This window comes from Nycticebus coucang, chromosome 18, assembly GCF_027406575.1.
Source record: "Nycticebus coucang isolate mNycCou1 chromosome 18, mNycCou1.pri, whole genome shotgun sequence".
Taxonomy (NCBI): domain Eukaryota; kingdom Metazoa; phylum Chordata; class Mammalia; order Primates; family Lorisidae; genus Nycticebus; species Nycticebus coucang.
In genome coordinates this window covers 51,927,230-51,938,532 of record NC_069797.1, presented here as the reverse complement: position 1 = coordinate 51,938,532, position 11,303 = coordinate 51,927,230, and the positions used below count along the sequence as shown (strand labels likewise).

Sequence of the window (11,303 nt, the reverse complement as noted above, 5' to 3'; positions counted from 1 at the left end):
GCAGGGACAATGGCCTCCCAGCAAACTGGGACTCCCTGAGTTTGGGAGCTGTTTCACTCCTCTGGTGATCTTCCTGTGCTGAGGAATGGGGCTGACTATTCTTTTTGGTGGGGAGGAGGGGGACAGAGTCTCAAGCTGTCGCCCTGGGTAGTGTTGTGGCGTCACAGCTCACAGCAACCTCCAACTCTTGGGCTTAAGCGATTCTCTTGCCTCAGCCTCCCAAGTAGCTGGGACTACAGGCGCCTGCCACAATGCCTGGCTATTTTTTTTGTTGCAGTTGTCGTTTAGCTGGCCCAGGCTGGGTTTGAACCTGCCAGCCTAGGCGTATGTGGCTGGCGCCATAACCACTGCGCTATAGGCGCTGCCCCTAACTGACCTGAAAGCAAAGCAGTTAGTTGAAGGGCCACTTTAAACAAAAGAACTGGTGAGTGATCTGGGACCTAATTCTTCCCCAAGTCAGGAGACAGTGGATTTGAATGAACCCTGTGATCATGACGGTGGGTAGGGAGAGAGTGTCTTCTTTCAGGCTGGGGCTTCATAAGATCCTAAAGGGAAAAAAGACTCCTTGCCTTTAAATCCCTTCCACTCCAAGATGCCTGCAGTACCTTTCCTGTCACAGCCTTCCCATTTCTACTTGTCCTTACCTGTGTCCTAAGCCTATTTTTCCATCCAAAGTCAATCAGGGCTGTTTAGTATTTCTCTTTGCAATTCTGAAAAAGGCATCTTGGCCTGCTGAAACACTAGGGAGGCTGCTCCTGCCCTCTGCCATGCACTGGAGAAGGAGCCATTCACTGCTCACTCCTTTATTGAGCCCCTGCTATGTGCTGGGTACAGGGGTACAGCGTGTGTGAGGCTTGCCCCTGCTGTGCAGTGAGATGAGGGCTCTGAGTGCAAGGGGGCAGGGGACACTCCAGCTCGAGGGTGACAACTGTGTATTCATGCACAACTGCTGCTTGACACTGACCGTACTGGAAAAAGCTCAGCAAATTCAGTTCGAGGCTGGTGTGAAATGCCAGAAGACACACAGAGAAGGGATCTGGCCTGCCGGCTGGTCAGCTATAACATCCTGGGAGGGAGAAGTGCATAGTAGAAGCTCTCACTCTGAACCATGGTCCTCATCCTCTCTGCCTGGGGAGAGTTTGGTACATGGACAGTGGTTAGGAGAGTCTTGTCTGCCTCCTCCACCCTTAGAGTCTTCCCGAGTCACCCAAGTGAAGGCCCCTGATCTCCCCAGACCCTATTTTTCCTGTCCAGAGATACCTACGGCAATGGAATTGCAGGTTCATCTGCTGTGTGTTCCAATATTCGATCACTAACGCCTCCAGAGCATGGGCAGAACCAACCCACAGCTATCCTCTCTAACAGAAGGGAAGGGTATACCAAAGTCCCCAAAGCCCTCCTGGAGACATGAAAAGTGCCGTGGACTAGAAAACAGGAGTCCTAGCTATTAGTCCTGGCTCTGTTACCAGTTCACTGTGTGATTTTGGGCAAGTAGCTTTTCATTGCTGACAAATAACAATTTCTAAGCTTCCTGCCCACACCACACATGGAGGGACATTTGCTCCTATTTGGTACTGGAGTGATTTCCATGGCCCTTTGAATGCAAGGGCTCTTGCAAGTGTTCTGCTGAGGGAGCAAGGGAGGGCCCAGAAGTCTGCAGCTCTAGGGGAAGAGGTTGGCTCTGAGGAAGGCAGGCTGGGGCTCAGTGTCCTTGACCACTGGGGCACCCACTGCCTGCCTCTGTGCCTGCTCAGGTGAGCTGCAGTCTTTTCCCAGTCCAATTCATTGACTTTCATGCCCAGCCCCTGGGAACCATTTGGAGGTGTGGCCCCTGCCAGAAGGTGTGAGCTGATAACTGCTTGGGGTGTTACCCCTCCCAGGGTGATTTGCACTTATTTACAATTGTCAAAGGCAAAAAGTCTCTAAAGACAGAAGGCAGGACTGAGTAACATCAATGATCAGAACTCCATGGATGGTGAGGGAATAAGGGATTTTCCAGGCTTTGGAAAATTGTGCATCATTCCCTGTGGGTACTGCTGGCCCTATAGGGCAGGGGTGGGAGTGGGACAAAGCATGCCCTGGAGTATTAGGGATGAGGATGGTGTGGCTTCAGGGCCACAGCTGTTTCAGTCCTGGACCACCAGAGAGACCACCTCCCTGTACCTCAGCTGCCAGCCTGTGCAGAGCCTATTCTGTCTGCCTAGCTGCCTGCCCCACTGCCCTCCACACTGGCAGCTAACTGGGCACTGGCCCTTGCCTACCTTCTGTGGATGGTCTTCTTCTGCCCAGGAGGCCCTGGTCCGCTTGTTCCAATTGATACACTGGTGCTAGAGAGAGAAGAGGGCCAGAGAGAGGCAACAGAGGGAGGCTGCCTGGGGAATCAGGGAAGGCCGGGGCTGGGGCCTTGCACATGGAGTCACTTTTTAATCATCTGGGAGTTGAGGAAGCACCTAGGATTGGCTCATTCATTCACCGGTTCAGTCACTGATTCCTTCCTCCTCCTCTTCCATTCTCCCTTCTGCTTTTCCTTCACAAACACAGGGTGGGGGAGGCCGTGGAGGGGGGTGCCTCTAATAGGCAGAAAATGCTGGGTGTTGGGGATACAGAGGTGATGGCAGGCTATGCCTAGTAATTGGGGGATTCCCATTTGGGGACACCAGCCATGTGACTCATCAGGACGAACAGTACAGTATGCTAAGGAGAGAAGTTCTGTCTGGGTAGGGCAGGCAGTCCAGGAAGGTGAGCCATTTGAGATGGGTTTGGGGCCAAGTCAGCAAGGCTGGCCCCAAAGGATGACAGGAGTCATGCTGGGGGACTGGACTTGATCCTGGGAGCACTGAGGGGATGGTGGGCCCAGGTTGATTGGTTTTCTTTTGATTTTGTTTTTCCTTTTTTTTTTGCAGTTTTTGGCCGAGGCTGGGTTTGAACCTGCCACCTCCGACATATGGGGCCGGCACCCTACTCCTTTGAGCTACAGGCGCCGCCCTTGTTTTTCCTTTTTTGCTTAAGGGTTTTAAGCAGGGTAGCAGCTACTCAGATTTACACTTTTAAGAGCCTTTTGGGTATAGGGGATTTGAAGCTTTGAGTACTCCTTGGTGGTTGATTCATTTTTTCCAATTCCAGGCTTTAGATCCAAGATAATTTTGAAACATTGGCAGAACTAGACCCACCGCTCTCTCCTCCTATCCCTGCAACTACTCCCGAGGCGTCCGTAGACCACCCCTCTAAGGAAACAACCAGAAAGACTAACATGTGGCCAAACCACACTGCTCCACCCTCCGTGCAGCAAAGCCAGCCTGGCATGCTCATGACCAGAGCACCTCCCTCACCTCCCGGATCTGTCAGTGGCCAGGACAGCTGGGGGCATGCTGGGGGCAAGGTCTTGGCAACATTTACCTGTTCTTCTCCCTGGCTGGATCGGAGGTATTCCTGGGAGAAGGAGAAAGGAGGAATGAGGACTACATTGCTTCCCTGGGGGGCTCGGTGAGGTGGGAATGGCTATGGTCATTTGGGCACTGGTGCCCTGATGGGTCTTCACTCCCATTATCCTGGAGTGGCAGTAGGGCTGTGCCTGGCAGTGTCAAGCAGTGGGAAGTGCACAGACATTGGGGTCGCTGGCATTGGGCACCAGCTGCGTGGGCATCTTTGGAAAAAGTACTTAACCTCTCTTAGATTAAGTTAGGTCCTAGTTTCCCTCCTGGTGATGAGGAGGATGCCATGGAGATTGAATCATGTGTGAGCATAGTAGGTGCTCAAGAAATATTTCTCTTATACCCCTGTCCCCTGCTTCTCATGGGTTGTTGGACGTGGAAGAGAACTTAGAAATGGCCCAGTCTAAAACTCATTTTGTAGAGGAGGAAACTAAGGCTAAAAGTGCTTGATCACAAGTTGGTTTTCTCTATTTTTATGTGTATGTTTTTTATTACAAAAACCAGTCTTTGCATACCCGCCTGCTATAAAAACAATTCAAGCAACGAAGATGGTTGTGCAGTAAAATTTCAAGTCTCTCCTCACTTTCTCCACCTCCTCTCCACTTCCTGTCCTTCCAAACCGCTGTTTACAGTTTGATATTGATCCTTCTAGAACTTTCCCTATGCATTTGCATAGCTATGTAAGTATGCAGTTTTAAAAATAAACATGCAGGCTCCTACCATGCATATTGTTCTATAACTCACTTTTTCCACTTAAGCATATATCTTGGAGATCTTTCCATACTTTCCACAGATCTGTCTCATCCTTTTTTGACCCTTACCCAATTGATAGTCTTTATGGTTTTTTCCTTTTGTTTCTTTCTTTTTCTTTTTTGAGACAGATTCTCACTTTGTTGCCCTGGGTACAGAGCCATGGCATCATAGCTCACAGTACTCTTCTTGCCTCAGCCTCCCGAATAGCTGGGACTACAGACACTTACAAACATCTCAGGGTTCCTGCAGCAATCGCTCATCTTCTTGAGCGAGTCTCCAAAGTGAGACTATGGATCGAAAGGCATGAGTATTTCCAACTTTGATGGATATTGCCAATGTGTCCTCCAAATGAACAGTGACAGTTTCTCCACAACACTGAGTGGTGCCACTTAAAAAAAAAAATTTTTTTTTTTTGAGACAGAGTCTCACTTTGGTTGCCCTTCGTAGAGTGCTATGGCATCATAGCTCACAGCAACCTCAAACTCTTGGTCTTAAGTGATCCTCTTATATCAGCCTCCTGAGTAGCTGGGGCTACAGGCACCCGCCACAATGCCTGGCTATATTTTTTTAGAGATGGGTCTCGTTCTTGCTCAGGCTGGTCTCAAACTCCTGAGGTCAAGCAATCCACCTGCCTCAGCCTCCTAGAATGCTAGGGTTACAGGCGTGAGCCACAACATATGACCCTTTCCAAAATATATAGTGGTGATAATAAAAAGGTAAAAAAAAAAACTGCTCTCTGCCTTGACTGTTTTCTCCTGGTCACAGGACAGGACTCCTGAGTTGAAAGTGCCCTCAGGAAACGCAGATTCATCTTATGTAATTTTGTTTGAGCCAAACAGAATTGACTAGAAAGCATGGCTTGGGGCTGTGTTCACGCATAGATGCTGGTCTCTAGCTTCACTGCCACTCCCCAAGGCCATCCAGAGTATAGAAAGTGAGAGCACCAGCCAGGGGGCAAAGAATTCACTCCCACCTTTCAGGCGATCACACTCCCCATATGCCTAGGACAGCCTGGTTTATTCACACCTTTGAACACTCTCCAAAATGTCCTGGTTAGATGATAATTCACACAAATAGCCTGCCACACCCCATCTCATGAATGACCATGACTGGACTGAACTACCTGACCCCAGGTTCTGGGCTTTAACTCAGGTCCCCGCCTGATGGGCTCCTGCCCACCTTTGTCACTCACCTCCCATCCGCTTCCCCATCAGCCCAAAGAACTGGCTTGCCTTGCCCCTCTTCACATTCTGCAGCTGGAGGTCAACACGGAGCACAGGGCCTTCCTGAAGGAGCAGAGGGTGAGAGTTGGGGGAGGTTGTTGAGAAGAGGGGGAGGGCAATGACAATCTCAATGACAACAGTTCGACTGCTCAGAGACAGCAAACACTTGGTCTTTTGGTGAATTTTATGCAATACTGTGCACCATCATAATTATTAACAACTAACATTTCACCTACTATGTTCCTGGCACTGTTTGGAGCACTTTAATACAACAATTCATTTCATCCTCACCAAAACCCCATGAAATAGCCGGGTGCAGGGGCTCACACCTGTAATCCTAGCACTGTGGGAGGCCGAGGCTGGATCACCTGAGCTCAGGAGTTCAAGACCAGCCTAAGCCAGAGCGAAATCCCGTCTTTAAAAATAGCCAGGCATGGTAGTGGACGCCTGTAATCCCAGCTACTAGGAAGGCTGAGGCAAGAGGATTGCTTGAGCCCAGGAATTTGAGGTTGCTGAGAGCTATAACGCCACGGCACTCTATCAAGGGTGACAAAAACCAACCAAACAAACAAAAATACCCTATGAAAAGAACTTTTACTGTCACCATCTTGCACATGAAAACACTGAGTCACAGAGAGATTAAAGTTGTCCAGGGTCATCCAGTTCTGGCGAGATAGAGCCAGAAGTTGAACCCAGGCCATCTTGGGTCCAAAGGCTTATCTGTCAAACACTACAGTTGTACCCTCATTTAATATTCACAGTCACCATAGGACATAGGGACTCTGGTCTTTACTCCTATTTTACAGATGGAGAAACTGAGATGTGAGGAGGTCAAGTGACTTGCCCAAGGTCACACAGGAAGTGTTTGAACCAGGATTCGAAGTCTGATTCCAGAGTGTGGGTTCTGCTCCATCTTGGGAAATGTCTCCCACATAGATAAGGAAGGGTCAGGTAGTGAACGCAGGGTGGGCCCCAGAGGCTTTCCCTCCCTGCTCTCGTTCTAGCTCTCACTCTCTCCCCGTTGCCTCAGATTTACCCTGCTTTATAGCCTGAACCTCCTGGGAGGAACGTGGCATATGATTGCGGTGGAGGCTACTGCTCTTGCCAAAGACGTTTTAATCCTTGAGCTGCTGGAGCTTCTCATTTCTCCATCAGCCTCTGTGACCCTGGCCATAGCCTTCTTCCTCTCAGACTTTAATCAGAACTCTGGGAGAGGGGCCTGCCCAACTCTGCTGAGAGGGAAAGATACTTCCTAGTTGAGAGAGTGACAGTGGGTGACATTAGACTGTCTTCACATCTTTCAACCCCCAGTACTTGGCACAGAGCCTAGCATACACAGGAGCCCTACCCGTGTGTGTGGGACATAGGATACTGAATGAAGTGTCCTTTTTCTGACAGTCTGGGTATAGGGGGTGGGGTCTCCTTTTCCATGAAGACTAAGATGGGCAACCAGAGCTCTGGAGTACTGGGAGTGGCAGCTTGGGTTCACCACCAGGGGCTCTTTATTTCATCCCCAATTCCCCCAGGAGTAGCTTCTGAAACTAGCAGGGACCTAGTTGGGGGCAATGGAAACCACTCTGCTCCTCACAACTTACCTTGTCCCCTTTCCAGATCGGAATGGATTTTTTTCTTTTTTTTTTTTTGAGACAGAGTCTTATTATGTTACCCTCAGTAGAGTGCTGTGTTGTCGCAGCTCACAGCAACCTCTAACTCTTGGGCTTAAGTGATTCTTTTGCCTCAGCCTCCCAAGTAGCTGGGACTACAGGCACCTACCACAACACTTGGCTATTTTGTTGTTGTTGTTGTTGTTTGGCAGGCCTGGGCCGGGTTCGAACCAGCCAGCCCCAGGGTATATGGCCGGAGTCCTAGCCACTGAGCTACAGGTGCTGAGCCCAGAATGGATTTTTTCTAAATTTTAGACTAATTCAGTCACTTCCGATCTGTCTTTCCACCATCCCCAATGTCAGTGGCTGGAGCAGCTGGGTCGCCCAGCCTGGCCAGGAACTGGAAAAGTCATTTTGGAGATTTGGACCCATTTCTGAAAAGCTCACGCAAACCACTTTGCCTTGGTAAAAGGTAGCCTTCAAATGCAAGCTGGAGTGAATAGCTATTTATGAATTAAACAGGACTGACCCTTGTCTCACCCACCAGGTCTTAGAGGCTACAGGGGTTGAGGGTGGGGTTGGGGTTGGGATTCAGAGGCATCTGTTCCCTTTCGTTCCAGAAGTGCTTGTGCCCCCACCTGCAACTCATATCCATCAACCCCCGGCTCCAGGGATGACTGCAGGCAGGGGAGCCCTGAGAACCAGGGAGGTGATCAGATCATCCCTGAAGGTGCATTTGTATTAATGCTTAGCATCGCACAGTGTTTCTTCCTGACTTCCAACCCAGTCTCTCCCAAGTTCTAAGCCCTGCATCTTGGAAAGCAGAGGGATATTAAAGGAGAGTTAAAGAAGGATAAGGATTAGACCCAACTGCAGGATGAGCTGCCTTTGGGTAGAAAGTGCAGCAGCATTAGTTCAAATTTATGATGATGTTTCCCAAGTGGCTGTGTAGAAAGCTCCCAGGTCCCTTGACTCCTGGCACTGACTCTGCAGAGCATGTCAAAGTTGGAGAAAAACCTTGGGGATCATCTTCTCTTTCCCCATTTTACAGGTGAGGAAACTGACATCCAGAAAGCAGCAAGAGTCAGTGGAGAAGCTGAGACGTGAATCCTGGTGCCCAGCCCTGCTGCCGTCTCCTTACTGCACACACTTGCACATTCACACAAAGCAGAATGGAGACCTACCCATTGGGGTTGTCCATGAAATGGCCCTTCCTATGGCCCCATGTCTAAGAGGTTCCAGAGACCTCACCATGGATGGCCTGGGACCACAAGCCATAACCAGCCCCAGTGTCCTCACCATAGGGGGAAAGGGAGAAGCCAGGCTCAGCCTGTCCTATCTGTATTTCCTTTTCTTTCTTTCTTTTTTTTTTTTTAAAGACAGTCTTACTTTGTCTCCCTCGGTAGAGTGCTGTGGCCTCACACAGCTCACAGCAACCTCCAACTCCTGGGCCTAGGTGATTCTCTTGCCTCAGCCTCCCGAGTACCTGGGACCACAGGCGCCCGCCACAATGCCCAGCTATCTTTTTGTTGCAGTCTGGCCGGGGCCGGTCCTATCTGTATTTCCAGAAGCCCTCCCTGAGCACTTATGTACCTCTTATTTACCTGCATTCATCTCTGGTCTGTGGGCCTCTTTCCCCTGTCTGATTAGGAAATCCCTGAGGTCAGAATCTTTGTCTCCTAGATCAGATTTCTGGGCAGGGGTAGGCATAGTACAGATGCTAGGTCTTCAACTTTTAGGTCTTGTCCTAGTAACAGCACTCATGTCAGTTTAGCGAAAGAGACCACAATGAAATCACTATTTGTCGGCCGGGCGTGGTGGCTCATGCTTGTAATCCTAGCACACTTGGAGGCCGAGGCGGGTGGATTACTGTGCTTACGAGTTCGAGACCAGCCTGAGCAAAAACAAGACCCCCATCTCTACCATAAAATAGAAAAACTGAGGCAAGAGGATCGCTTGAGCCTGAGTTGGAGGTTGCTGTGAGCTGTGATGCCACAGCACTCTACCCAGGGTGACAGCTTGAGACTCTGTCTTAAAAAAAAGACATCACTATTTGTCAGGAAATAAGAGTTTCTGCTTGTGAGACAAAATAGTAATTGTATCCTAAGTTGATCTACTTAAAAGGAAATTCTGGAAAATCTCTGATGCACAGGTACAGAGAGGCAGACCTTGGGCTAGGTGTGTAGTTGTGCTTTCGAAGCTGTGCAACCTTGCACAAACTACTTGACCACTCTGTGCCTCAATTTCCTTATATGCAAAATGAGGATAGTAATGATACCCTCCCCATGAGGCTGATGTGAGGATTGAATGAGTTAATGTTTGTAAAGCATATGGGAGCTAGGTGTGATGGCTTATGCCTGTAATTCTAGCACTCTGGGAGGTCAAAGCAGGAGAATCACTTGAGCTCAGGAGTTCGAGAATAGCCTGAGCAAGAGTAAGACCCCATCTCTACTAAAAATAGGAAAAAATAGCCGGGTGTTGTGGCAGGTGCTTATAGTTCCAGCTATTTGGGAGGCTGAGGTAGAAGAAGCACTTGAACCCAGGAGTTTGAGGTTGAGTGAGCTAGGCTGATGCCAGGGCACTCTAGCCCCGGTGACAGAGTGAGACTCCCTCTCTCTCTCTCTCAAAAGAAAAAAATATATAAAACACACATATAGCATATAGGATAGTGCCAGAAACATTGTAGTGTTAAATAAGTATTTCTTAAATAGTATACACATGCATACACGCATACACACAAACGCACACACTGTTGCTCCCATGTGCATTCACCCCTTTGGAGCACCCCAAGTGCTCATGGCTTTGAGTTTACAAGGGGAGTCAGACAAGCTGCCTTGCAACCTGCTCTCTTGGCAGCCATGGAGGGGATTTTCTGCCTGCTTCACCATGGGATCATCCCCTGCCCTGGTCAGAGCCTCTTCCCAAAGGTACCTCCAAGGTCACGGTTACCCAGGACTCTGCTTCAGGGTTGAGTGTCTGTTCTTCACTGTCACCTGCCGCAGTGCACACGGACAGCCCCAGCCCAGTCAGGAGAAGCAGGGTGAGGCAGGGCAGCATGGTAAGGCTGCTCTGTCCCGGAACCCTCTGGAAGCCCCTTGCAGCCCCAAGAAGTCTTCCTCCAGCAGGCTCTGGTCCACCCTTTGGCTCCTTGAGTGTAGGTAGGGAAAGCTCCCCCTGTTCTCTGGTCCGTCCAGCCACCCTGCTTCCTTCCTTCAGCTTATTTGATCTCTGGGCCATTTCCTCTGACTCTCCCTGGCTGGAAAGGCCAATGATAACAGGAGGAGGAACCAGACCTCTTCCAATGCCACCCCCTAACACTTGATCCCGAAGCTTAACACTCTGATGCAACACCTGCCTCCCCTTTGGCTGTGTTCCACTAGTGGCAGGTGCACAATGGGGCAGTGTGAAAACCCTGAAGGGAACTTCTCATCTTGGAAATGGGGAAGGAGACTGTGTGGCTCCTCCCTTCCTGGTGTTCTGCTCCCCAGTGCAGAGAGGCCTCTCCTTAGAACTTAGCAGTATATTCTACCACTTTGTCTCCCCTTTCCAACTCTGAGTCCCCTCTTCTTCAGCATTTTCTTCCAGCAGACGTCCCCATGTCTTGCCCTAAGAGAAATAATGCAATGCTGAAAGAAGTAAGGCTTCCCACGAGTGGGAATTGGGATTCGCAGAAAAATGGCCTCCCATCTCAGGTGTTATTGGCTCTACCAGGGATGTCCAAATGCGGCCCGTGGCTTGCTATGAATGCTTATGTGTATTGGCAGATATCATAAAAATTATGCACGGACCTTCTTTTGCTCATTTAGCTTTCATTAGTGTTTGTATATTTAACATGTGGCCCAAGACAACTCTTAGATAAACATCCATACCTAGCTGTGGCTGTCATTGGACTCCTGCATTCTAAACCATCTTCCCACTGTCGTCAAGGTAATCCTTATAAATCTCTAACCTGACCTGTCTCTCCTGCTTACAACCTTCCAGTGTCTTCCCATCGCATGAGTTTTAAGCTCCCTGCTATAGACTTCTCTGTTTAGTTCCTCCCTGTCTCCTATCCACTCATGTATCCACCCTTCAGTCCAGAACAAGGGCTCTGGGGTCAGAGAAGCCTGAATTCCAACTCTAGTTCTGCCAAGCTATGTGACCTTAGGCATGTTACTTAATCCCTCTAAACCTTAGAATCCTCATCGGTGAAACAGGGTTAATAATAGCACTTGTTTTTAGAGTTTGGGGATGAAATGGGATAATGCACGTGGGGTACTGAGCACAGTGTGTGATTGTCAATATTTGCTACC

At 49.4% G+C, this 11,303-nt stretch overlaps 1 protein-coding gene across 2 annotated transcripts; it reads right to left on the bottom strand.

Annotated features, from left to right (window-relative positions):
- Window positions 1-802: 802 nt before the first annotated feature.
- Window positions 803-10,236, bottom strand: TAC4 (tachykinin precursor 4). Of its 2 annotated transcripts, XM_053569208.1 has the most exons (5): window positions 9,943-10,236; window positions 5,377-5,470; window positions 3,397-3,429; window positions 2,262-2,327; window positions 803-1,128 (listed from the first exon to the last, which is right to left on the bottom strand). In XM_053569208.1, exons 1-5 carry the CDS (start codon window positions 10,066-10,068, stop codon window positions 1,097-1,099), a joined length of 351 nt encoding a protein of 116 aa, XP_053425183.1. In that variant the 5' UTR covers window positions 10,069-10,236; the 3' UTR covers window positions 803-1,096. The 2 variants fall into 2 exon arrangements, with proteins under 2 accessions (XP_053425183.1, XP_053425184.1); XM_053569209.1 differs by lacking the exon at window positions 803-1,128 and having other exon boundaries at window positions 2,279-2,368.
- Between the last annotated feature and the right edge of the window lie 1,067 nt (window positions 10,237-11,303).

Bases quoted from the DNA above. Each gene is read 5' to 3' on its own strand.
- TAC4 (XM_053569208.1), bottom strand. From the start codon at position 10,068: ATGCTGCCCTGCCTCACCCTGCTTCTCCTGACTGGGCTGGGGCTGTCC. The intron at 2,328-3,396 runs GTAAATGTTGCC...TTCTCTCTCTAG, and splicing joins CCAGCCAGGGAGAAGAACAG to CACCAGTGTATCAATTGGAA. The intron at 1,129-2,261 runs GTAGGCAAGGGC...AACTCTCCCCAG, and splicing joins AAGAAGACCATCCACAGAAG to GCAGAGAGGATGAGGACCAT.